This window comes from Benincasa hispida, chromosome 9 (genome assembly GCF_009727055.1).
Source record: "Benincasa hispida cultivar B227 chromosome 9, ASM972705v1, whole genome shotgun sequence".
Lineage (NCBI taxonomy): Eukaryota > Viridiplantae > Streptophyta > Magnoliopsida > Cucurbitales > Cucurbitaceae > Benincasa > Benincasa hispida.
In genome coordinates this window covers 22,814,356-22,841,376 of record NC_052357.1, presented here as the reverse complement: position 1 = coordinate 22,841,376, position 27,021 = coordinate 22,814,356, and the positions used below count along the sequence as shown (strand labels likewise).

Sequence of the window (27,021 nt, the reverse complement as noted above, 5' to 3'; positions counted from 1 at the left end):
TTATATAAGACATTAAAGAGTAATAACAATTCATATATAGACGTTAAAGAGTTATTGCACGACGTGCATTCACGCAACCATTATACCATTAAAAGGTCATGGAAACATGAGACCAATTCCATTTTCGAGCTCTTTCTTTGAAAAAGAGAAAAGTACAATGTTTGTGTTTGAACATAAAATTCTTGACGTGTTTAGGTTAAGAGTTATTTTATTATTTAGCTTCCTTACCTCTCAACTAATATCACATGGAGATACTGATGAATATTGTCTGTTTTACCTCTGGAACTATTAATTAACTCTTTATTTTCTCATTTTCTTGCAGCGGCTCTAATCAATTGGAGTCTGGTCTCACTTACAGATTTATTGGTGTTTCTTTTCATTCAATTTAATGCACATAAAATAGGTATTGCACTGTCAATATGATAGATAATATTGATTGTCAGCTTTAGTTACTGTTCATTTATGCCTAGTTAATTCTAACGAACTTAATTGATGAATGGTATGTACACGAGCACAACTGTAAGAGAGCTAATGGGTTTAGAGATAGGATCCCCAGTATGCAAAAATCAAGCAGATAGGATATTTGCAAAAAGATTTAGATCACTGGAGGAGGAGGTCTGGTATAGCTTTTGACAGTAGTAATTTTAACTGTTTACTTACTACCTTTTTAATAAGCACTTTGAGGGGAAAAAACTAATTAAGTACTTCATCCAAGGACATTTTAAAGTGATTTCGAGTACTTTACTATCCAAGGGTCAAAAACTGTTTCAGGTGGTCGTTAGTCTTTCAAGTTTGCAAAGATAGTTTAAAGTCGATCAACCACTAACAGATGAAAGTAGTGAAGTTCTCGGGCTTTTATATTTGACCTTTTTTGTTTTTATTTTTATTTTTTACTTTTTTTTTTTTAAAAAAGTTTTAAGCTTATACATTTTGTCTCAAGGTTTTTGGGAGGGTTGTTCGAGATCTAAGCTCCATTTGATTCTAGATCCTTAAGAGGTTATTTTTCTCTTCGGAAAGTTTTGTGGGTCTGTGGTTCTTATTTGGATGCGTTCGGAGCACTGTAATATTTTTGGGTTATCTTTGATGGGTTGGTTTTACTCTCCTAATGGGATTCTTTTTAATTACACTCGCGTCTCCTCATTTTCTCTATAAAAAGTTAAAAAAGGACAAAAAGCCCATTTCACATTTCAAAGTCATGCCAAACCAAAGTCTCAAGTGTCCTATTCCAGGCACTGTTTCATCGAAGTTACTTTCCAATCACAATCCTCAATATATAGCTAAAATGTCACCACATGTCCACACAACCCAAAGAATACTTTTCCTTCTTATGGCATTACATGGTGATCCCTACCTTTTGGAATAAAGTGAGAGTCTTGTGGCAGGCTTGTCGTTTTGTTAGTTTGTGGGGAATGTGGCTTGAGAGGAATGATAGGATTTTAGAGGGGTTGAGAGTTCTTTGGAGCCATGGGAGGGAGCGAGGTTTGTTGCCATCTTTATTTACAGCGATTAATGAGATTTTTTGTAATTATTTGCTCAGTATTATTCTTTTAGATTCTTTCATTTCTCAATGAAACTCAGTTTCTTACCAAAAAAAAAAAAAAAAAAAAAAAGGTATTTTCCTATGTATTTATTTATTACTTTGTATTTTACATGGCACTTCTTTCTTGTAGGGTTTATTTTTGGTCGGCGGTATTTGGTATTATGGCCAATAATTATATTCTCTTCGCTTGTTATTCTTGCTCAAGTTACCTTTCTTGTTATATGGTCTCTTGAGGGATATAAGTGGAGCATAGCCAATGCATGGTGGGCTAAGCTGATTGGATTCATGACGTAAGAGCTGAAAGAAAGCATTTTCCTTTCTTCTTTTCATTCACTTCTGCCTCTACGTTCTGAAATTTTGTGTCCTGTGGATCATTTGCAGAATTCAGTCGTGGAAATCGCCTTCTGTTATTTATTTCTTGGTCGTACAACTGTTAGCAATTTTTGTCGCCTCTGCTGATATTTTCTGGTACAGAATTGGTCTTGTTCCAAGGGGAGATTCATGCTGGGTTCATTTCTTGTCTTTTGTCGATCATCTAGGTTTGTAGATAGTTAGTACCCTTTGATTATTCGAATAATATTTTTTCCCTTTTGTAAGATTATCACTCCAATTCAATATGCATGCGTACATTATAGAATTTGATGCACTTTCGCCAAAGTATAGAATGTGCGGGAAAAAAGGGCAGAGATTGACCTATTGCTTAGGAATTTCTGAAAGTAAATCATGTAAGTTTACATGTCAGAAGTTGGAGTGTGTCAGGGTTAAACCATTTCAGAAGGGGGAGAGCATATTTGTTTGTAATCTCTCTCTCTCTCTCTCTCTCTCTATATATATATATATATATTAAAAGCACTTCAGCTCAAATGTCCAATATGGAGAGTTATGAATCTTATGAATTAATTTAATCGATTTAATCAATTTTAATTCAGATAACTCAAGCCTTTCTTTGATGTTTTATCCTTTTTGTTGAGGGAAAGGAGGATCAAAGTGTACCAAGCAGTAGTTGTTTATTTTCTAGGATGATATATCATGCACGTAGGACTAATTATCGATCAACCTATTCTGTACATGGAGCACTTTGCATCTACACATTATCAAGCTCTCATTTGCAATTAAATTGTGTATTAAGATTTCTTCAAAAAATGAAATGCAAGGATTTAATTTCTGTTGGAAATGGCAGGTTCTCATCTAAGGGTTGCTTCTTGTTTGCTACTTCCTGCAATTCAGATTATTGTGGGGATTAGCCATCCTTCATGGGTTTCTCTTCCATTTTTCATTGGCAGCTGTGTAGGTCTGGTGGATTGGTCTTTAACAAGCAACTTTTTAGGTCTTTTCAGGTTGATGATATTGTATGTTGAAGTTGGTTTTATCAGTCGCATCCTTTTTATGTTCTGACTTTGCATGTTATTTGAAGGTGGTGGAGGCCTCTTCAACTATACGCAGGTTTCTGTATTTTTCTCGTTTATGTGTATCAACTTCCAGTTGAGTACCCTAGTATGTTGAAATGGGTAGCTGAATTCATTGGTCTGTTTAAAATATCATCAACCTCCGAATGGCCTGAGATCTGTTCCTATGTATCTCTTATACTTTTCTATATCATGGTATGTAACTCGTTTGTCTAATTTTTCCCCTTCATTAATGTGTGCTTTGTCTATTAATGGCAAGATGTGAAGCAGAAAGTATATGTTTCAACATTTACTGTCCAGATGCACCAATAGGCGTTGGAGTCTTTACTTCTTTATTTCATTGATCAATGAAGTTGTTTTTTCTTCTTCTTCTTCAAAAATAATAATAATAATAATAATAATAATAATAATAATAATAATAATAATAATAAATAATAATAAGAAAAATAAAATAAAATAAGAAAAAGAAAAAGAAAAGAAGAAAAAAACTATTTACATTGCAGCTCACTTTGATTCCCCCTAGAAAAGAAATTCTGTTGGGTTGAGAATAATTTGTTTGCTTTTATTGTTGTATGTTGCTGTCACTGATCTTCTGTTCGATTGATTAGTTGTATTGTAATACTTCTTATGCAGCTTTCTTGTGTTAAGTGCGATCTTGAGGAAATGGATTTCATAATGTCAATGAGGGAAAGCAACTTAGTGGAGCAACTTCTTCCCTCTAAGCATTCATTTTTCATTCGTGAATTGAGGTCTCAAATTTAAGTTATTATCTGGTTTACATAATAATATTTTTTTACTTTCTTATCAAGACTTTTTCCCCCTTTTTCCTCGTTCATATCTGCTTAGTACGGTTTCAAGAAAGTCTTTTAGTGGATATCTTGAGAAAATATTGAAATACCAAAGCTTATCTATACAGGGTGTATTTGTGTTATGATTGTGGTTCTTTGCTCATTTATACCTGCTGTTGATGTTGCAGATCTGGTGTGAAGCATACTAATGTTCTGTTGAGGAGAGAAGTTTTTCGAACATTTACTATTAACTTTTTCACGTATGGTTTCCCGGTATATATTTCTGATCAAAATATTTTCTGTGGACCCAGTGTATACTATTGTTTATTTCTTCTATATGAGTGTATTAACTTTGTGGGTCGTGGAGAGTCATCATGTATTAATCTAATTGATATGATGGTGAATATAGATATGACTTTATCTATGAAAGGAATAATGAATTGGTTTCATAGTTTGTGCCAGCCATTTTGTTATGATGTTTCTAGTTTTAAATTGGTTTCTTTGTGAGCTTGCCTGAGTTAAGGGGGGTTGGGGATTAGTAGCATGAGTTGATTTTATATTGTTTGAAACAAGAAATAACTCCCCATTAATGTAATGGAAAGGAATACAAATTTAAAAGATACAAACTCCTAAAAGGAGAAAAAGATTTAGAGACAAACTTTAAAAAACTTCGACCGACTTGCCAAAGAAACCCAAAAAACGACCCTCAACCAACAAAAGTCCAACAAAGAGCAAACTGAAAAGCGAACTAAAAATCCAATGAAAGAAGCTTTTGATGAACCAACTCTAAAAATCTTGAAAAGAAAGTTCTTCCTAATGCCCTAAAACCTTCCAACATGAGTAGGAATTAGAGCCCAACAAGTGATATGAAACTGCACCACTTAGATCTTCCAAAAATAGCAAACAAGAATCCAACCACCCTCAATGATGGCCTCTTTGGAACTTTCCTGATTTTGAGGGATTTGAATTTATAATGGATTTCAAATGAGTTCCATTTTCTAGTAATGTAGGAAATATAATAATTTTAAAATCCGAAGTGATTTCACATCCCTTTTTACTTAAAAAACTTTCTTAACTAGAATGCTCGGATTTTGCAAGATTTCATAGAATTTGAAAGTAATTATTTAACTAACCTTGTTAAATTCTAATTTTCAATTAACACATCAGATTCTAATTTTCAATTAATACATTATAGTTAAAAGCCTGTATTAGTAAATTCTTAACTTTCTTTTCTTTTTCAATTACCATCAAAACACAAAATTTTAAATATATTCATTTCAAATCTTTCTTGTTCCAAATAAAGTAATTAATTTAAAATCATTTCTCGATTTCAAATCATAGGATTTAAAATCTATTTCTTGAACGTTCTTGAATCAAAATGGAGGATAAAGCGACCCCTTTGAAAATACTCCCACAAGTTTAGAGAGAGAACACCAAAACATAAAGTCTATACTGAGAAAACCATTAGGAGAGGAACTCTGAATGATCTCAAATATAACGACCCGACTTTTCAAGTACTTTGATGAGGGTCGTTACTCATAAATACACATTTAAAACCCAAACACTTTGACCATGGAAGAAAAATTTAGTAAAACAATAAAGACAGTTTTCCAAAATAAACTAGAAAATTAATAAATAAGTAAAACCTTTGTTTGGGGTCCCTAAACAATTAAGGAAAATAACATTTAAACAGATAAATTTTTTGACCAACATCGAGTTCCAAATCAAAACTTTTAAATAGCTTGAAAACATAAACTGAGCAGAAGCGGTTTTGTTGTCCCATATGGCACAGTCCCTCTCGTCAGTCTGTTCCTGTTCTTACCTGAAAAACATAAAATAAGAAAGGTTAAGTATAAAAATACTCTGTAAGTGACCCCTACCATTTGGATGACCTGTTAAACTCAACCTAACATTGGCATAATGTACATAACATAGTATAACATAGTATGACATGACATAGGTAGTGCTCCCGTAGGAACACCAAATCAGTCATAAGTGTAAACCTGAAGGAACACAAATCATAGCAATAGTGGTGATCCCATAGGGACACTGAAACATAAGATGTACACAGCCCGATAAGAGCGTTAACAGTCACCCCTTAGCCTAGCATGCACACAACAGTCAAAAAGGCTTAAACATTAAGTCATAGTCCATGGGTTTCCAACATGCTCATAATGTAGCTTAAAATTACATAGCTTAGCAAATCATTCCAATCAATCTTTAGCATGCTTTTATGGTACCATCTAGTTAACACTTTTATTTAACTTGAATGTCCAATTCAAGGGCGTTCCAGTAGAAAATCACTTACTTCAATATAAACAAAGAAATCCAACCCTCTTAGCTTGAGAAACTTCTTGGCGTAAATTCCAAATTAATCTTCAATATGAAAATTGCCTCAGAATTGACCTTAAAATTATTGGACAGCTTGCTTTTGTTCAAAAATCCCTCTGAACCTTCAATTTAAATCCAAGACAACATGGGTAACACAAGTTTAGTCCAAGCTTAATGAGAATCCACAATCTTTTCAAGAAAAATTCACAAACACTTACCAAAATCTCCAAAATCAATCTTATAACGCTGGACAGCATGCTAAGTCCCTTAAAACTATAATTTGATGCCCAAATACATGACGAATATGAGTTTAGTCCAAGATAGAACTCTAATTGGCATCCCTTTAGAATGAAGTTAATGGTTTGAAATGAGGTGGATGGTTGTATTTATAGAGGAAAAATAATCTTAATTCTAGATTATTTGGGATTCTCTAACTTGAAGTAGTAGATAGATTAGATTTCCTTTTGAATATGATACTTTATCTAATTAGGAAATGTATTTTTTAGAAAATCAATAATTAAAGTAGTAGATAGGTTAAATTTTTTTTTTTGAATGAGTCATTTTCTCTAATTAGGAAATCCATATTCTAATTGAATTAGAAATTTCACAATCTAACTAAATTAGAAAATTCATAATCTAATTTATTTAATTAAATCCAAATTTCTCTTACCAACTCAATTTAAATTAATTATCTTCTCTAAGTTGGATCCAAACTCCAAAATTCAAGAGGATTAAATTTAAAACCACAATTCCTCTTTTCCTTCTTAAATTTCAAATTCCTTTTAATTTCCAAATTCCTAATTCTTTTCCTTTTCTTTATTTTCAAATTCCTAAAATAATTCAAAAATTCCAAATCTTTTATCAAATTAATCTCAAACCAATTAACTTCTCCAATTAACTTAATTTTGGCTCCAAAGCAAAATTAAAGGGAACATACAATCCAACAGTTGAGATAAATTACATCGTTCTAAATATTTAATCAATTTAAAATCACACTTTCTCCCAAGTGAATTAATCCAATTTCCCCTTAAATTGAATTAAAATTCCTATTCTTTACAAATATCTTTTAAATTAATTATCTTGCTTCCCAAATTAAATTTTTAGTTCCAATTTATCCAAAATAACGCCAAAATATTTCAAGATAATTTAAAGAAAATTACATGAAAATTTGGGGTGTTACATCAAAACTAACAAACCACGAAAGAAACTAGTCTTGAAAGGCTAGATGAATTCTTCCAAAACAGAACTCTGCAAGAAAAACTATAACCACAAGTGAACAAAACAACTGAGGATAAGGTTTCTAAAATGGCCAACCAAACTGAATATTGTTGATCGTGATCCTAAGCAAACTACCAAACGCTCACTGAATGTGAAAAATGAAGAACCAACGTCCAACAAGACTGTAGGCTTCAAAAGATGCTTCAACCGAATAACTTCTATTGGCAAAATATTGAAGGTCAATGAAACGACTTAAATTCAGGCCCCAAAGCCTTATTTAAATCTTAATTGTGGTGACTGAGGCATGATTTCTTTCTTCTATAATCCACACAACTCAATTAAGGAGTGAAATCTGGTAGAAATCGAACGATACCTTTCCACTGATGCTGCTGTTTGTAAAGCCTTAACCAAATGCTTTCTATCTTGAATTTTAATTTCCACTAAATATATGTTGGTTGTTTGGCAACGAGCACAGCGCTCGAAGCACCCTTTTATGATCGGGGTCGCCAAGAGTTTCTCGGTCTTTAACTAGCAGCTGGCAAAGTTGGCCCAGATGGTTGCTCTAACATCAAATTGATGTATCCTAACTAGCCTCAAGGAATAATCCTCTAAGAATCAAGTTTGTAAATCTTTTATTAGAATGATAATGTGTCTCATTCAAGAGGGGAAGACTAATATTTATAGAATTTTTTTATATGTGGGGGATAAAAGAGGAATTGACCTAAAATATTACCCAATTTACCCTATTTTTCCTCATCATAATGTTCCGAGAACATTTTGTTGCACATAGCTTTTTATTTATTTTTTAATAACAAGATATCAAACGTTTTGTTATAGTTTACACTGTTCAATTCATTTTTCCATTGTTCTGTTAATGTCATTTTAACGATACCAAGTTATTTCTTGTTTTAATTCACCCATATTAAGATTTATTTAAGCTTGCAGAGCTCCTTGTGACAGGTCTCCTTGGTTGCTCTGTCCTTCTGGAGTTTTCATTTTGCAAGCTTATGTGCATTTGGGTTACTCGCATATGTTGGGTACATCATATATGCCTTTCCTTCACTATTTCAATTGCATCGATTGAATGGGCTGCTGCTTGTCTTCATTCTCTTCTGGGCTATTAGCACATATATTTTCAATGTAGCATTCACATTTTTGAATCGGAAGATCGGAAAGGTATTATTGAATTGACTTCATGTCAATTTCTTCAGTAGGACACATGCATCAATGGCAATCTTTCTTGGTTATGTTTGCAGGACATGGATGTTTGGGAGATGGTAGGTTTGTGGCATTATCCAATACCAGGATTCTTTCTGCTTGCACAATTTGGCCTTGGAATTTTGGTTGCCTTAGTTAATCTTGTAAACAATTCAGTTTTCCTTTGCTTGTCTGGTGAGGACGAGCGTTCTTCAAATGACACCTCAAGTCCTAGAGGTAACTAATGATTGATTGATTGCCACTTCTCTATGCTACTTATTATGTTAGCTTATCTTCTTTCAGTCATTGCTATGTTTTTTATGTACCTTATGTAGCCTTTTTGCTTCTGTTTTTTTTTTCTTTTTTTTTTTTTTTTGAAAGGAAACAAGTTTCTTTATTAACATAATTGAAAGAAACTAATGCTCAAAGTACAAGAGAGTGATACAAAGAGCGTTAAACATAAGACCTATTGATCAGGAGGTGCATCCGGACATCTCAACTAGGTTGACACCCCCTTAACGGGCATCATATCCAAACAAAGCTAATCTCAAAGTAAAAAGATTCAAGGCTAGAACACAACTCTTACAACGAAAAAACTAGTAGGGGTACATAAAAGGCAGCTTCCCATCAAGAATACTAAAACAAAAATTGAATGAAAAGAAAAACAGCCTAAATGCAATAGCTAAAGTCTGCTGTAGAGAGAAGTGCCCACCAGCTTCTAAAGAGGAGGAAAAATAAAAGCTCGCCAATTCAAATTTAGCTCCTGGGTTGAGTAAACTTCAAAGGATCTTGATAAAGTGCACCAAGAAGAAGCGTTTAACCGAGCAAACTCAAACGATCTAACCAAGGGGAAGCTTTATCATGGAAGACTTTTTGGTCTCTTTCAAACCATAATTCAGCTAACAAGGCTTTAACCGCATTGCTCTAAATCAATTTAGGACCTCTCTTAAGGGCTGGCCCCACCTGTAACTGCAAAACATTGCTCCTAAAATCACTACCAAAAACCAATTTAGCATTTTTGATGCTGTTGGGATTTGTAATCAGTTGGTTTGGCTGGTTTCCCTTAATTCTTTCGTATGTAGCTTTTATTTTAAAGCTGGTTGGTTTGGATGTTTGTTAGATTCTTAGGCTGATTGGTCAGTTAAGTTTTATGACTGATTGGCTGCCTTGTTAGCTTGTTATGGAATTAGTTATTCCATTTCATACCTTTATATAGCTGCCCCTATGTTGAAAAAAAGTCGTTCATTCAATAAAGAAACTTTGAACTACACAATTATCTACAACATTTTTTCCCTTTCTTTTTATGCCGGCTAACGTTGTGTCACAACCATGGATCATGTCCCATTTGCTTCCATTATTATCTTAAATCATATACGAGCCATTGATTTTTGTACCTTCTGATCCCAACGAAATTTGCATTCTTTTATTGCTGAAGCTCAGATAATTTTAACGTTGAAGTTTCTTGGGATTTGTGAAAGTAACTGTGAAAAAATTGATAGAGTATTAAGAATCAATAACTTCTATAACCAGTCTACAGTGATTACTGTTTTTTTTTTTTTTTTAAATATTATGTATACAATATCAGTTTGTAGCTCTCAAATAGAGAAAATGACCCATTAGGATACATATTTTCAAATACTAAACTGGTTTTTTTAATTCTCAAATAAAACCATTGCCCCTTCGATCTAAGGCTCTGATGCTTGAGAAAAAATGAAGAAAAAAAATTGTAGAAGCAATAATCAAAATATCAACATAGTTAAAGAAGCTTCTATTTAATAGGTGCTGTTTATAAATACAATTTATTTTGGTATTGAATATAAAATTTTGAAGATTCTTGGAGGAGTCTGATCCTTGGCTACATCATTCATTTGTCCTGTATTCTTTATTACCTTAAAGATATTGATCATCTTCCTCTGAATTTTATTTGTATTTTTGTCAATTCCTTGATAGCGGTAAAGTTGGGTCCTTTACACAATTTAATTTTCAGAGGAAGGAGAGACCAAGGTATTAATTGTGGCAACTATTGCATGGGGTCTGCGCAAAAGCTCTCGAGCTATCGTGCTAACTTTGATATTCCTGGTTGCAATGAAGCCCGGTTTCATCCATGCTGTGTATGGTAAGTTTTCCCGTGCCAATTAATAATCATAGTGAAAATTTGCGTAATTTCTGGTTGTTTCTTATGACATGAAAGCTACAAATTATGATCTTATTTAATTCCTCAATTTTCTTTCTTTGTTTCAATGTTCAGTGGTATTCTTCCTCCTATACCTTTTGAGCCACGAAGTTAGCAGAAAGATGCGCCAGTCTTTGATTCTTCTAAATGAGGTTCATTTTGCATTATTGTATCTTCTTCAGATTGGCTTGATATCGGATGTGTTAGACCGGGAAAGTTCTTTGTGTAGGGAAATTCTGTTGCAACTAGGTACGTGTGCTTTCATCCACGGATGTTATATTATGATATTAAAATTCGATGTTCTGTTAGGGGGTTTGCTTATTTCATTTTATCACTTGTCGCCTCAAACTCTTTTCAAAATAATGTTGAAAGAATAAATTACGAGTCTATGACAATGAAACAGGTTGCAGTGACTATTTTCAGTGGTTCAATGCAGGTCTCCTTGGACGTGATAGCATGTGGGAGTTCCTGGAAATAACTCTGCTTGCTTGCTTTTGCACAATTCATAACCATGGTTTTGAAATGCTATTTTCATTTTCTGCCATTGTGCAGCACACACCTAGCCCCCCAGTTGGATTTAGCATTTTACGAGCTGGCCTTAATAAATCAGTTCTGCTATCAGTTTATACAGCCACAACAATTAATTATTGCCATGATAGTCATTCGCATGGTATCAATCAGACCTCATCGTTGATTATATTGAGTCTACCATTTGATCTGTGATACATTACAAAAGGAAGAAACTTACTGTTAAGATTTTATTAAATCAGTTTGTTGGATTGCGAACTTTATTTTTTGTTTGAATTATTTTGGTTGAATCAAATGATGCATGATTATCTGGCCATGTCAGCTCATCTGCTAATCGATATAACCCAAGGTTAATTGGGAAAATAAGGTTTGAGATTTGTGACCAGGAACTTCCTTGAAGTTGGGTCATAACGCTTCAGCTGTTATGTATGTAAACAGCCTATGTGGACATTTTTTAAACCCTTCGGATCTAATCTATTCTTTTGATGATTATGGATGTGCAAATTTAAGATCCAACAACTTTAAGCGGAAGAGTTGTGAAAAGCTTTGTCTAGGAAAACTTTTTTGATGCATGCAAGGGAATATCGTCGCTTCAACTCTAGTAACTGTCTGTTTTTAATGTTAGAGTGACAACTAATTGCTTCCACCCAAAGTTTATTACAAAAATCCTGTCTGAACATAACACTTTAGCAACCCCAACAAAAACCTTGATCTTTCCCTTGCCATCACTATTTTGTTAAGAAGTGTCTGATTGGTGGATTATACTATTTTCTGTTAGGTTTCCTTCTATCAATTTAGATGCAACCATAGTTTCAATTTGATATGAATTAGCAATTGTCTTGCTTAAAGAAACTACAAAATAATTTGGTTTTTATGTTTCATCATTTGAATCAACACTGGTGGTTCTTTGGCTCTGTTTCCATTTGCTATTGCATAATTTGTATCGCTCATTTATTTATTTTTTACTGCAGAGAGAAAAATTGCTTCATTTCTCAGTTCCATTGGAGAGAAGTTCCTATCCATGTACAGATCATGTGGAACCTATATTGCATTTCTGACTATTCTTCTCACGGTGTTCTTTGTCAAACCAAATTATATATCATTTGGTTACTTATTCCTTCTTCTTGTTTGGATGATTGGAAGACAACTGGTTGAAAGAACAAAGAGGCGACTGTGGTTCCCGTTAAAAGCCTATGCAATTATAGTTTTTGTCTTCATATATTGTTTAAGCAGTTTCTCCAGCTTTAGGATATGGTTATCCAGATCAATTGATCTCGATTTTTATTTAGGATTCAACTCGGAGGCTTCATCTTTGCAAAATTGTTGGCAATCATTAGCTGTATTGATTGTGATGCAACTTTATAGCTATGAGAGAAGGCAGAGCAGGTATAGCAGCTCCGATGAACCTGAGCTATTAGAATATGGGAGACTTGGGTTTATAAAACGCTTCCTTATTTGGCACAGTGACAAGATTCTGTTTGCTGCTCTTTTCTATGCATCCATATCACCGATCAGTGCATTTGGATTATTATATCTACTTGGGCTTGTCATATGTGCCACTTTACCCAAGATTTCACATATCCCATCAAAGTTGTTTCTGGCATATACAGGAGTTATCATGACAGCTGAATATCTTTTCCAGATGTGGGGTAAACAAGCTGGAATGTTTCCTGGACAAAAGCATTCTTATTTGTCTCATTTTCTGGGTTTTAGAGTATTTCAGCCTGGATTTTGGGGTCTGGAATTAGGCTTGCGCGGAAAAGTACTAATAATTGCTGCATGTACTCTCCAATATAATGTCTTTCGCTGGTTGGAGAGGATGCCAGGTTCTGTTTTAAATAAAGGGAAGTGGGATGACCCTTGTCCATTATTTGTCTCGGAAGAAGATGATTATGACATATCCATTTCTAATGAGAAAAATAAACCATCATTAGACTCCGGAAGATTGTTTCTACAGCAGGAAGGTTTGGATCATATTGTAAGGCCATCCTTTGTCTCTGGTCAGTCTCAAGTGTCTCATTCTGCATCTAGTAAAAGAGACAACTCTGAATGTAGCAGCAGTAGGAAATATTCATTTGGATTTATATGGGGAAGCACCAAAGAAAGTCACAAGTGGGACAAGATTCGTATTATATCCTTGAGGAAGGAAAGATTTGAACTGCAGAAAATCATTTTCAAGATATATATGAAATTTTGGATGGAGAACTTGTTCAATCTCTTTGGTCTCGAGATAACCATGATCTCCTTGCTTCTTGCCAGTTTTGCTTTATTGAATTCTGTCTCGCTGTTCTATGTTGGGTTGCTGGCTGCCTGTATTCTTTTGGATCGGGGCATTATACGTAAACTATGGCCTATATTTGTCTTCTTGTTTGCTTCCATTCTTATCCTTGAATATATTGCCTTCTGGAAGAACATGTGGAATTCAAATTGGCTTATGCCAAGCAACACTGGTGTCCATTGTCATGACTGCTGGCGAATCTCTAATCTGTACTTCCAATTTTGTTTGAACTGTTGGCTGGGTATAAATCTTCTAGCTGTTGATACTTTGTATTCAGTCTTCAGATTAATCAACAAGATATCTTCCAATTTGCCTGCTTTTATTAGGCTCATTTCCAACCCCCCCCCCCCCCCCCCATCTTTTGTCAAGAAGTAAGCTTTCATTGAATTCGTGAAAAGTTACAATCATATAAATATCCCCCATTGGAAGATTGATTATTAACATGTCAGACAATTAGGTAAAACAAATATTTTGAACCATGGTTCCAGATACAGCTTTGAAAGACCTGAACTATAGATTTATTTGCTTGAGGATTGCAATTGCAAGTTCTCTCTATCTCTCCTTTTAATAATTACTTCAACCTTTAATTGAAAGAAGGGGTTAAAATATGGTATGGTTTCTCAAACCCTTTTGGTAGAAACTTATCCTCAAAATTCTTTTATAGCTTAAAAACTTTAAGGTTGTTGATAGAATATTTTTTGCTGTAGAACGAATATGCTTAGTTTGTGACGGTTACTTTTGCTTTCCTTGTAGCCAGCCTACCACTTGCATTGGGACATTGGCATACTAAAAATTTAGCCGCAATTTTGCTTGTTATTATTTATCTTGGAGCTTTTCCAAAGACATAGTTTCTCCTTATTTTGGTGTGTAATGTCCATGTTACTTGTTATGCAGGACTAACTGTCGATGATTCAAGGATGCTTTTCAGTTATTTTGTGGTGTTCATGCTTTCATCTCTGAAACTCCGTGCTGACCATTTACCCGGTTTCTCACTATCATCTACTTATCGTAAAATGATGTCCCAACGCAAAAATACTTTTGTTTGGAGGGATCTATCCTTTGAAACAAAAAGCATGTGGACTATCCTTGACTACCTGAGGCTCTATTGCTATTGTCATTTGTTGGATCTTGTCCTGGCTTTGATTTTGATTACTGGAACTCTTGAATATGATGTACTACATCTTGGCTATCTTGCCTTCGCACTGGTTTTCTTTAGATTAAGACTTGAAATACTGAAGAAGAAGAACAAAGTATTCAAGTTCTTGCGTGCATACAACTTTGCTCTTATTATTCTATCTCTAGCCTACCAATCTCCATTTGTAGGAGAAGTTAGTGCTGGCAAGTGTGAAACCATGCATTACATATTTGAGATGATTGGATTTTACAAATATGATTATGGATTTCGAATTACTGCAAGATCTGCTCTCGTTGAAATTATTATCTTCATGTTGGTCTCACTCCAGTCATACATGTTCTCCTCTCAAGAGTTCGAATATGTATGTCGGTATCTTGAAGCTGAACAAATTGGTGCTATTGTTCGTGAGCAGGAAAAAAAAGCTGCTTGGAAAACTGAACAGCTACAACATATCCGTGATTCTGAGGAAAGCAAACGGCAGCGCAACTTGCAAGTCGAGAAGATGAAATCAGAGATGCTCAATTTGCAAATCCAGCTTCACAACATGAACTCATCTGTTGATGGCAATAATGTTTCTCCAAGTCCAGGGAATGAATCCTTTAGAAAGCGAAGCACCTCTAGGATACATGACGATGCAATGACCACTGATATAGAGGGAACACTTGGGAATGCAGAGCAGATAATTAGAGAAGATTCTTCTCCCCATCCTGAATTGCAGGAGTCTCTTGCTAATATGAGAATAGGAATAACAACAGAGTCGAGAATGCACTCAATGGAATTACCAGTTGCAGAAATTTGTGAAGTTGATTCTCAAATTTCAGATGTATCTTTGGATTTGGATAGAAAAAGGAAACATAAAGGTTCAGCAAAAGGAAACCCATTAATGTCTGCTGTACAGTTCATAGGTGACGGTGTTTCCCAGGTACAGTCTATTGGAAATCAAGCTGTTAGCAATCTTGCAAGCTTCTTGAATGTCACCCAAGATGATGACATTAATGAACAGAGCAATAATGAGGACAGAGTTTATGATCAGATAGAGAGCCAGGAAACTAGGTATGCACATTTAGAGCGTTCTTCCTCACTGCAATCTGATAAGAGTTCTGACCCTGCAAGTATGCAGTTGGGAAGGATTTTTCGTCACATATGGGCTCAAATGCGGACCAACAATGATGTCGTCTGTTATTGTTGCTTCATCCTCGTCTTTTTGTGGAACTTCAGTTTACTTTCCATGTTTTACCTTGCAGCTCTCTTTGTCTATGCCCTGTGTGTAAATACTGGTCCTGGTTATATGTTTTGGGTTGTCATGCTAATTTACACAGAATTGTACATATTGCTACAGTATCTGTACCAGATAATCATCCAGCATTGTGGGTTGAATATTAATTCGGACCTGCTACAGGAACTGGGATTTCCTACACATAGAATTACTTCATCCTTTGTTGTCAGTTCGTTGCCTCTGTTCCTTGTTTATTTATTTACTCTATTGCAAAGTTCTATAACTGCAAAAGATGGCGAGTGGATGTCCTCTAATGCCCTCAATAAAAATGCTGTCCCCAGAAGACAGAGTCTTGGACATTATGGTTTGACTGAGAAGGCATATGAACTCCTATACCTAGGGAGAAAAATGATGATGTTTGTACTCAGGAGTTTGTGCAAGTACTGGAAATCACTGACGCAAGGAGCAGAATCTCCACCTTACTTTATCCAGGTGTCTTTGGATGTCCAAATATGGCCAGAAGATGGGATTCAGCCAGAGAGGATTGAATCTGGAATAAATCAGATGCTTCAAATTATCCATGATGAGAGATGTAAGGAACAGAACCGTCGACTTTGTCCTTTTTCTAGTAGAGTCCATGTCCAGAGCATTGAAAGGAGTAAAGAAAATACAAAGGTGGCCTTGGTTGTTCTAGAGGTAGTATATTCTTCTCCTTCAACTGATACTTGTGCAGAATGGTGTGACTCTCTTACTCCTGCAGCTGATGTAGCAAATGAGATTCGGCTTGCACAACGCAATGGACTTGTTGAAAAAACAGGATTCCCATATCAAATACTCTCTGTGATTGGGGGAGGCAAAAGGGAAATTGATCTATATGCCTACGTATTTGGTGCAGATTTGACAGTGTTCTTCTTCGTTGCAATTTTCTACCAATCTGTCATTAAAAATAATAGTGAGTTTCTTGACGTGTATCAACTAGAGGATCAATTCCCCAAAGAGTTTGTGTTCATCTTGATGGTAAGTGTAACTATCAAATATACTTCTTTGTGATTAAAATCTTGTTACTTTCATATTATCCATTCTTGATTTACAGATTTGACAATTGTAGGAGGTGTTCTCCTCCTTATGATCTGGATTTTTTATTTTTAAAACAATTCAAGAGAGAAACAACATTATCCACATAGTGCCATTTTAGCTTCTTCATTAGCCCTTAGTGGTGAAGTTAACCAAAGGGACTAATGAGAATGTAAAACCCTCGATAATTTACACTTATAAGAGGAGGGGCAAAAAGGGAAATGGACTAGAGAAGTTTGTTACAAAAAGAAATTGGAGGAGAGGATTCTTTTTCAGGAGGTATAGTGGGAGGAGAATTCGGTTAAGACCAAGGACCACCATCAGCTGTTAAATAGGGCAGTCAGAAACCATGGTAAAGAGAAAAATAGAGGTGAAGATAAAATAAGAGTTGAGGAGCTTTTATGGAGAGATTTTCCAGCTCTTTCGAATTTCCGCTGGGCTCCTTCGTTTTGTGGTTGTTGTTTTCATTTTGAGAAGATTGTAGTTTGGTGTTTCAGCTACATTTTGCTCCTTTATTAATTGAAAGTTATTAAGTCTGAGCTGTATTCTTCCTCTCTTCCTGTTACTTTTTTTTGTTCTATCGTTCGTTCCTTGGTGTGAATCCGTGAATAGGGCCGAGTTAGGACTTGGAGTCTTAACAAGTGGTATCAGAGCCATAATTCTGGGGAAGAGTCGAGCAATGACTCAAAAACAAATTGAAGAGAGGATGGAGACGAGTGAGAAGGAGATGGTCGGATTGAAGGAACTGCTGTGCGGATTATGCAAGAATATTGAGAAGCTGACGGAAGAAGTCAGAGAAAGTAACTCCGCTTGGAGGAAGGAGGAAACGGTGATTACCAAAGGAAGTACTTTCAAAGCAAAAGGGAAATCGGACGGGGCAGAATCGTCCCAAACGCACGGAGTTGGAAACACGGATAAAGGTAAGTATAAACGTTTAGAAATACCTCTTTTTACAGGGGAAAATCCGGAGTCTTGAGTGTACCGCGCTAAACACTACTTTGACATACATGAGCTATCAGACGCAGAGAAGGTCAAGGTGGCTGCTGTTAGTTTCGCCCCAGACGAGGTAGTTTGGTTTCGATGGAGTAATAACCGGAAGGCCATAACCACTTCGGAGGAACTGAAGAAGAGACTCTTTGAGCACTATAGAACCGTTGGTGAAGGAACTTTAGGCGCTCGACTGCTGAAAATCAGGCAAGACGGTTCCTATCCAGACTATGTAAAAAAATTTGTCACGTATTCGGCACCCTTACCGGAGCTATCAGAGAGTGTGCTGAAGGATGCCTTCATGAACGGGCTGGAACTGGCATTGCAAGCGGAAGTAATCAGCCGTAACCCTAAAACATTGGATTAGTGTATGCGCGAAGCCCAACTTGTGAACGATAGGAACTTGGCCCTGAAGTTAGCACTAAGTGATATGGGGGTTGGTGGGCTTAGAAAAAAAGGAGGCCCAACAAGGTAAGAAGGAGTACTCAGAAAAAAATCACGTGAAGGGGCACAAGGTCCTGCCCATGAAACAAGTATCTATACCGGTCAAGAATTTCCCATTGAAGAAAGAAACCCCCTTGAAGAGATTGTCGGACTCAAGAGTTCAAAGAATGCCTCGATAAGGGCCTTTGCTTCCGGTGCAATGAGAAGTATGCACCCGGGCACCGTTGTAAGGTAAGAGAGAATCGACAGCTAATGCTCTTCATAGCCAACAAGGAAGAAGACCTGGTAGTGGAAGAAGTTGAAGAAGAGGAAGAGAAACTCGAACTGAAAAACGTAGAAGTCATGGAGAAAGCCGAGCTTGTGTTGAAATCGCTACTAGAGTTTTCTGTAAAGGGGACCATGAAACTGAGAGGAGAAATAAGGGGGAAGGAGGTGTTGGTGCTCATTGACCCGGGAGCAACACACAACTTCATCCATCAGGATACCGTGAGGGAGCTCGAAATTCCTTTAAAACACCCGACGAAATTTGGGGTAATAATTGGCAATGGAAGCGAAATTGAAGGGAAGGGAGTATGTAAAAACGTGGAGCTTAGATTGCGAGGGTTGGTGGTGAGGGCGGACTTTTTGGCAATGGAGCTTGGTCGGATGAATGTGGTGTTGGGGATGCCTTGGTTGTGCACTACCGGCTTCATGAGCATCCACTGGCCTTCGTTAACCATGACTTTTTGGTCGGGAGACTCACACATAACCTTACGAGGAGATCCATCCCTCACAAAGGTGGAAGTATCTTTCAAGACCCTGAGTAAACAATAGGAGGAAGATGATCCGGGGTTCTTAGTGGATTTTCAACATCTGGAGATCGAGAATGAAGAGGGGACAGAGCAAGAGGATGAGGCCAAAGTTCCAACTAAGCTAACGTTAATGATTTTAGCACTTTTACAACAAAACTAGGATGTTTTTGAAATGCCAGCTACGCTTCCTCCTAAAAGGGCAGTCAACCACCGGATCACTATCAAGGAAGGCTAGGATCCTATTCATGTTCGACCGTACAAGTATGGCCACGCGCAGAAGGAAGAAATAGAAAAGCTGGTGAGGGAAATGATGCAGCCCGGATTCATACGCCCCAGCAGAAGCCCCTACTCTAGTCCGGTGTTGTTAATCAAGAAGAAGGATGGGGGATGGCATTTCTGTGTTGACTACCGAAAGCTAACCAATTGACCATTGCCGATAAATTTCTAATACCGGTTATAGAAGAACTTTTCGATGAACTATATGGAGCTGCGTTGTTTTCCAAGCTCGACCTCAAGTTAGGCTATCACCAAATCAGAATGAGGAAAATGACATTGAGAAGACAGCTTTCCGCACTCACGAGGGGCATTATGAATTCCTAGTGATGCCGTTTGGACTCACCAACGCACCTGCCACTTTACAATCACTTATGAATTAGGTTTTTCGCCCTTTCCTACGTCGCTTCATTCTTGTGTTCTTTGACGACATACTTGTGTACAGCCCTGATCCTTCCACCCACGAGACTCACTTGGGAGTAGTGTTCAACGTCCTGAGGGATAACAAGCTGTATGCGAATCAAAAGAAATGCGTTTTTGTCAAGAACGGATACAATACCTGAGGCATTGGATTTCACCACAAGGAGTAGAGGCGGATGGAGAGAAGATTCAAGCCATGGTAAATTGGCCACGACCAACAAACGTGACAGAGTTGCGGGGTTTTCTTGGGCTAACAGGATACTATCGGAGGTTTGTAAAGGGATATAGTGTAATGGCAGCACCTCTCACCCGATTACTTCAAAAGAATGGATTCATTTGGAATGAGGAGGCGACCAGAGCGTTTGAAGAATTGAAAAGGCAAATGATTTCCTACTCGGTGTTAGCTCTGCGGATTTCGCCAAGCCATTCATCATTGAGACTGATGCTTCGGGGATCGGTCTAGGCGCTGTGCTATCTCTAGGGGAGAAACCAATCGCCTATTTCAGCCAAAAACTATCCCCACGCGTCCAGGCCAAATCAATCTATGAAAGGGAGCTGATGGCAATGGTTTTGGTAGTTCAAAAGTGGAGGCACTACCTTTTGGGAGGGAAGTTTACAGTCATATCCGACCAAAAGGCCTTGAAGGTTCTTAATCGAGCAGAGGGAAGTGCAACCCCAATTCCAACAATGGCTTACCAAGTTTCTGGGCTATGATTTTGAAATTCTCTACCAACATGGTCTACAAAATAAAGCAACAGATGCCCTATCACGCGTTCCCCCAATAGCAGAGTTACACACATTGATAACCTCGGCCGTAGTGGATATGGAGTTAATCATCAAGGAGGTGGAAAACGACGAGGAACTTCAACAGATCATTGCAATATTAAAGGAAGACCCGAAAGGAAAACCGAATTACCAATGGAAGAACAATAGGTTGTTGTACAAAGGGAGGCAAGTCATCCTTCGCAAGTCATCGTAGATCCCGACCCTATTACATACTTTCCATGATTTGGTGTTAGGGGGCCATTCCGGATTTTTGAGAACTTACAAAAGGATGAATGGAGAACTTCATTGGCCAGGAATGAAGGCGGACATACAAAGGTATGTGGAAGGTTGTGAAGTCTGCCAGAGGAATAAAACAGAGTCATTGTCACCAGCAGGGTTGCTACAGCCACTCCCATTCCTGAATTGATAATTGAAGAATGGACCATGGATTTCATAGAAGGTTTGCCGAGAGTAAGGGATTATGATACCATACTAGTGGCTATGGATCGTCTAAGTAAGTATGGACATTTCATTCCTTTGAAACACCCCTTCTCAGCTAAACAAGTGGCAGAGGCATTCACCCAAGAAGTGATCAAACATCATGGCATACCCAAGTCCATCACCACTGATCGAGACAAAATTTTCTTAAGTAATTTTTGGAGGGAGATGTTCACCACCTTGGGAACTTAGCTGAAAAGAAGCACTGCTTTCCATCCTCAGACAGATGGCCAAACCGAGAGAGTAAATCGATGCCTTGAGATGTTTTTGCAGCGAACAACCCTCACGATGGAACAAATGGTTGGCATGGGCTGAACTTTGGTACAACACTACTTTTCATATCTCAATTCGGACCACTCCATTCCAAGCGGTTTATGGTAGGCCTCCCCCACCACTAGTTTATTATGGGGATAGAAAATCATCAAACGACACTGTGGAAAGGCAACTGAGAGAAAGAGACTTGGCTTTGAACGCCCTTAAAGAAAACTTGGTGATAGCGCAGAATAGGATGAAGAAAAATGCTGTTCTACATAGAAGGGAGCTGCAATATGAAGTGGGGGATGAAGTCTTTCTTAAACTTAGACCATATCGTCAGCGATCCTTGGCTAGAAAAATAAGTGAAAATTTGTCTCCAAGGTTCTATGGTCCTACCAAATATCATAAAAGATTGGGGAAGTCGCCTACCGTTTGAACCTGCCGCCAGAAGCAGCCATTCACAATGTGTTCCATGTGTCTCAACTCAAGAAGAAACTCAGACAAGCGTAGCAAGTACAACATCTTCCTTCTATACTATCGGAAGACTTCGAATTACAGGTTAGTCCTAAACTAGTGTTAGGAATAAGGTGGAATGGTGAGTTAACTACTCAAGAATGGTTGGTTAAGTGGAAGAATATGCCAGAGAGTGAGGCCACTTGGGAGTCCACACCAGCCATGAAACAACAATTCCCAACGTTTCATCTTGAGGACAAGGTGCATTTCGAGAGATGCGGTATTTTGTAAAACCCCCGATAATTTACACTTATAAGAGGAGGGTCAAAAAGGGAAATGGACTAGAGAAGTTTGTTACAAAAGAAGTTGGAGAGGATTCTTTTTCAGGAGGTATAGTGGGAGGAGAATTCGGTTAAGACCAGGGACCACCATCAGCTGTTAAATAGGGCAGTCGGAAACCATGGTAAAGAGAAAAATAGAGGTGAAGATAAATAAGAGTTGAGGAGCTTTTATGGAGAGATTTCCCAGCTCTCTCGAATTTCCGTTGAACTCCTTCGTTTTGTGGTTGTTGTTTTCATTTTGGGAAGATTGTAGTTTGGTATTTCGTTTACATTTCGCTCCTTTATTAATTGAAAGTTATTATGTCTGAGCTGTATTCTTTCTATCTTCCTGTTACTTTTTTTTGTTGCTATCGTTCGTTCCTTGGTGTGAATCCGTGAACAGGGCCGAGTTAGGACTTGGAATCTTAACAGAGAATTTTGAGTACATATGTTTTCATTAAAGTAAAAAAATAAAAATAAAAAAGAAATGTTCGTAGGGGTGTAGTTGTTTGTGCACACAAAGTGCGAAACTGCATGTTTAATAATGCTATGAAAGCAATAGAGAACTTAGTTAACGGTATTTTGAAGATAATTGGTTCCAAAATTTTGTCCATATGAAGTTGCATGATTGAATGTATAAGCTTCCCTTATCTTGTTGCGTCTATTCTAAGGATGCAATAAGTGTTATTGGTGGAATGTTCCTAGCTTGCTGCCATGATAGATATCCTGCTGAGCATTTTCATTTTACCACATTGTGCTGGGACAGTTATTGCATGATGTGCACCGCTTGTGCATGAAGTCCTTAAATTTTATGGAAAACTTTTCTGAAGTAACTAGAAGAGATGCAATGTAGAATCAAATTTAAGGTTTCATGACTCACGTAGCTTTGATATGTCATCTGCTACTCTTAACTAAATATATTCTGTGCCTCAGATAATATTCTTCTTGATTGTGCTCGATCGATGCATATACCTCTGCTCATTTGCCATCGGTAAAGTGATCTTTTACCTTTTCAATCTTGTTCTCTTTACTTATGCGGTAACGGAGTATGCATGGCAAATGGAGCCTTCCAATCAGCACGCTGGAGAGTTGGCACTTCGAGCTATATTTCTTGCAAAGGCAGTTTCTTTAACACTGCAAGCAATACAAATTCGATATGGTCTCCCACACAAAAGCACCTTATATCGGCAATTTTTGACGAGTGAAGTTTCAAGAATTAACTATTTGGGGTATAGGCTTTATCGGGCTCTTCCCTTCTTATATGAATTACGATGTGTGCTGGACTGGTCATGCACAACAACTTCTCTGACCATGTACGATTGGCTAAAGGTGATTATTTCATTGTTCTAAATTTACCATTTTATTTGAAACACCTTGTTGAGATCTTAATCTTATAGATAATATAGGAATATTATGGCTCGAATAAATTTTAGAGAAAAGTCTATTTGTGCCCTTCAACCTTTTAGATTGTAGTCATTAAAACCATAGATTGACAATTGTATTAATTAAAATTCTAAACTTACTTAAGTGGATCAATTTAAACTTTTTGTTAAGTGATTCAAAACTGTTTTCACTTGATTTCATTTAAAAATAAATTAATATCACCTAAACAGCAATATTCTACTCCCTAAAACCTACTATCATAGTTCTTCCTAAATGAGCAGGGAAAAATAAAGGAAGAAGAGGAGAAAAAACTGTTCATGTTTTTCAAAATTACTTGTATCAACTTGATTCCAACATTTCTCTCTAATATTGAATTTATCTCTACATTAAAGAAACTGTACACGTGTGAGATTTACGCATTGTGAATTTTAAAACAAAATCGTAACGGTGGGTCTAAATTGATTTCACCTTTGAAAGTTTAGAGTTTTTAATTAATACAATTATTAGTTTAGGAGTCTAATTGATTCAACCCACAAAGTTTATGTGTAAGCTCTTGATAGTTTTGTGTTTTCTTCTATATTTTCTGATCCACCCTGCGGTCTGGAATGTCGAGTTTAAAATAATAGATGAATTTCTTTTCTCAGCTGGAGGACATAAATGCAAGCTTGTACCTTGTTAAATGTGATGCAGTCTTAAATAGATCTCAGCACAAACAAGGAGATAAGCAAACTGTAATGACGAAATGTTGCAATGGAATATGCCTGTTCTTCATATTAATCTGTGTGATCTGGGCTCCAATGCTGGTAAGGAACTTCAGAGCATTAATTGTTGTATGCCCAAATTTATATCTAGTGAAATTTATTAATGTTTTGGGTTCCCATGAAGATACTGCAATGAGTAGGCCCGATATCCCAATTATCCAAAAAGAAAAAGGAAAATAAAATACATGTTTTAGGACCCAATGAAGTGCTGCTTCTCTATTTTCTGTTTTTCTATATTTACCAAAATTTTCTTCCCTTTTTATCATTTTATGAGCCTCGGGGTTTCTCTTTTAATCAAAAGAGGGACATGCTTACCATTTAGAAGTTCTCTAATGTCAAAAGATCTAATTAATTATCGTTTATTATTTGCAATTGAAAGATTTACACTCTCCACATAATGACATAAAAGGTTAATATTTTGGTTTTGTCATAATTTGCACTCCGTCCATTAAATTTATGATTCTTTTATAATCTTCTTGCATACCAATGGTATTGTGAAGGATAGGATAATAAAAATTATTGAAGAACTCGAGATTAGAACTTGTAAGAGATTGTTTAGAGAAAAGAAGGCTTTCGAAGGGCATTCAATATATATATATAGATAGATAGATAATAGATATTCATCCGTACATGTATGTTTTAATAAAAAATCTCCACTTGACAAATTAATTTTGAATGTTGCTAACAATTGAAACTCCTTTTTGTTACAGATGTACAGTAGTGGCAACCCAACAAATGTTGCAAACCCAATCAAAGATGCCAGTTGCCAGGTGGATATCAAGACAACTTCAGGAAAATTGACTCTCTACCAGACTACTCTTTGTGAAAAGATCTCATGGGACAAATTGAATGCAAATATGGTTCTTGATCCTGGAGGTTATCTGAGTCCATATAATCAGGATGATATTCAGTTAATTTGTTGTCAAGCTGATGCAAGTGTCCTGTGGCTTGTCCCTGGTGTGGTTCAGTCCAGATTCATCCATTCCCTTGACCGGAACCAAGATATAAGCATTTCTTTCACTTGGATACTCACCAGGGACAGACCAAAAGGGAAAGAAGTTGTAAAATATGACCGAGTCATTGATCCTCGGGATCTTCCCAGTCAATCTGATGTCCAGAAAGTTCTGAATGGCTCGTTGAATGGCTTTCGGATAAAAAATGTTTACCAAAGATACTTCCGTGTCACAGGCTCTGGCGATGTTAGACCTCTGGAACAAGAGGTATTCCCTACACCGATATTTTTGTCGTTAAGATTTGTTAAGGTATTGATATAATTAAATTTACATAACTCATTAGCTTAAACTTTTAGGTCATTGGTGATTTAACATGGTATAAAAAAGACGTCCTATGTTTTCAAATCTCGTAATGTCATTTTCTCTCCAATTAATATTAATTTTTAATTGTTGGACTTATTATAAATTTTAGCTCACAAGTAAGGGGGAGTGTAGAGCAATGATATAATTAAGTTTCCTGTGACCTTTTAGCTTAAGCTTTTGGATTGATTGAGATTTAACAAGAGTCTTACCATGCATATAACTTCTAGATTAGTTACACTTAAGCCATATTTACCAATTCATAATCAAAATTGGTGATATTATTATGGAGATTCCATTGATTGGTCGATCGTAATGGGCCTTAATCGTGGATTACTTTTAATCACGTTTACTTGAGCATTTTGCAAATTTAATTTGATTACGATTGAGGTTATTCACATCGTACGCTTACAAACGTAGGGAATACAAATTGTACACTTAATTTAGGGGCTAGATTGTATGCTTAAAAACTTGGATTAAAGACAGGGACCAAACTAGATTATTCTGCAGAACTTAATTGCATGTTTGAAAACTCATGAATCAAATCACAGTAAGGAAACTCATGGTGCAGTTCACTGATTGAGGATTTCTAGATCTGGGGTCATTGTTCTTCATCTACTGAGACAGAAGCAACTGATATCATTTCTATGCTTGTGTGAGATTTTATTCAAACAACTGATCCGGTTATCATTTACAGGAAAGTTTCGTCAGTGCTGATCTCATCTTGAACCGTAACAATTACAAATGGTGGTCCTTCCATGACATCCAGCCAATAAACGTCAGTGAATGTGGATCTTTCACCGGACCAGTAGCCTTTGTAATCTCTGAGGAAATACCACCTCGTGAGTCTGATTAAAAGCATCTAACAGAGATGATTAATAGAATGAAGTTTCAAAATGATAATACTGACCTTAACATTTCTTTCAGAGGGCATTCTGGGTGACACTCTCAGCAAGTTCAGCATCTGGGGTCTTTACATAACCTTTGTTCTAGCAGTTGGCCGTTTTATAAGGCTTCAATGCTCTGACTTGAGAATGAGAATTCCCTATGAGAATCTTCCTTCTTGTGACAGGTAATGTAACTAAATTCACATTTCCAATCTATCTCTGCTTTTCTTATTCGTTGAACGACGAGAACATTAGTTTATATATTATAATCAGGCTTTCAAAGAAAGTTTCAGACGACAAACTTTTCTACAACAAAGCATAAGATCTATGCAGAAAAAGATTTTTAGATTAAAATAGCAACGATGAATCCCGAAGGAGACACAAACCCGATGAATCCCAAAGGAGACACAAAATCTAGTGGGCATTCTAACTAATCAGTAAAATCACTATCATAGTTTCAACATCATAATTATCACAATATGGTTCTATGACATACATATATGCCTCAACATCATCTCATACAACCTCATAGAATCAAATATCATCTCATGCTAGCATTCAAGTATCTATGTGCACAAGTATAAATC

At 36.5% G+C, this 27,021-nt stretch overlaps 1 protein-coding gene across 2 annotated transcripts in view; it reads left to right on the top strand.

Annotated features, from left to right (window-relative positions):
* Nucleotides 1-27,021, top strand: part of LOC120086459 (piezo-type mechanosensitive ion channel homolog) — a 37,302-nt gene that overhangs the window by 7,990 nt on the left and 2,291 nt on the right. For both annotated transcript variants that reach the window (XM_039043131.1, XM_039043132.1), the window contains exons 2-20: nt 323-403; nt 1,671-1,830; nt 1,922-2,079; nt 2,721-2,877; nt 2,955-3,141; nt 3,580-3,695; nt 3,923-4,007; nt 8,244-8,459; nt 8,540-8,717; nt 10,468-10,596; nt 10,729-10,902; nt 11,090-11,323; nt 12,153-13,700; nt 14,354-16,827; nt 23,024-23,419; nt 24,118-24,276; nt 24,945-25,454; nt 26,245-26,389; nt 26,475-26,619. In XM_039043131.1, the coding sequence (XP_038899059.1) occupies nt 323-403; nt 1,671-1,830; nt 1,922-2,079; nt 2,721-2,877; nt 2,955-3,141; nt 3,580-3,695; nt 3,923-4,007; nt 8,244-8,459; nt 8,540-8,717; nt 10,468-10,596; nt 10,729-10,902; nt 11,090-11,323; nt 12,153-13,700; nt 14,354-16,827; nt 23,024-23,419; nt 24,118-24,276; nt 24,945-25,454; nt 26,245-26,389; nt 26,475-26,619 (7,252 nt within the window). The remainder of the gene's footprint in view (nt 1-322; nt 404-1,670; nt 1,831-1,921; nt 2,080-2,720; nt 2,878-2,954; nt 3,142-3,579; nt 3,696-3,922; nt 4,008-8,243; nt 8,460-8,539; nt 8,718-10,467; nt 10,597-10,728; nt 10,903-11,089; nt 11,324-12,152; nt 13,701-14,353; nt 16,828-23,023; nt 23,420-24,117; nt 24,277-24,944; nt 25,455-26,244; nt 26,390-26,474; nt 26,620-27,021) is intronic.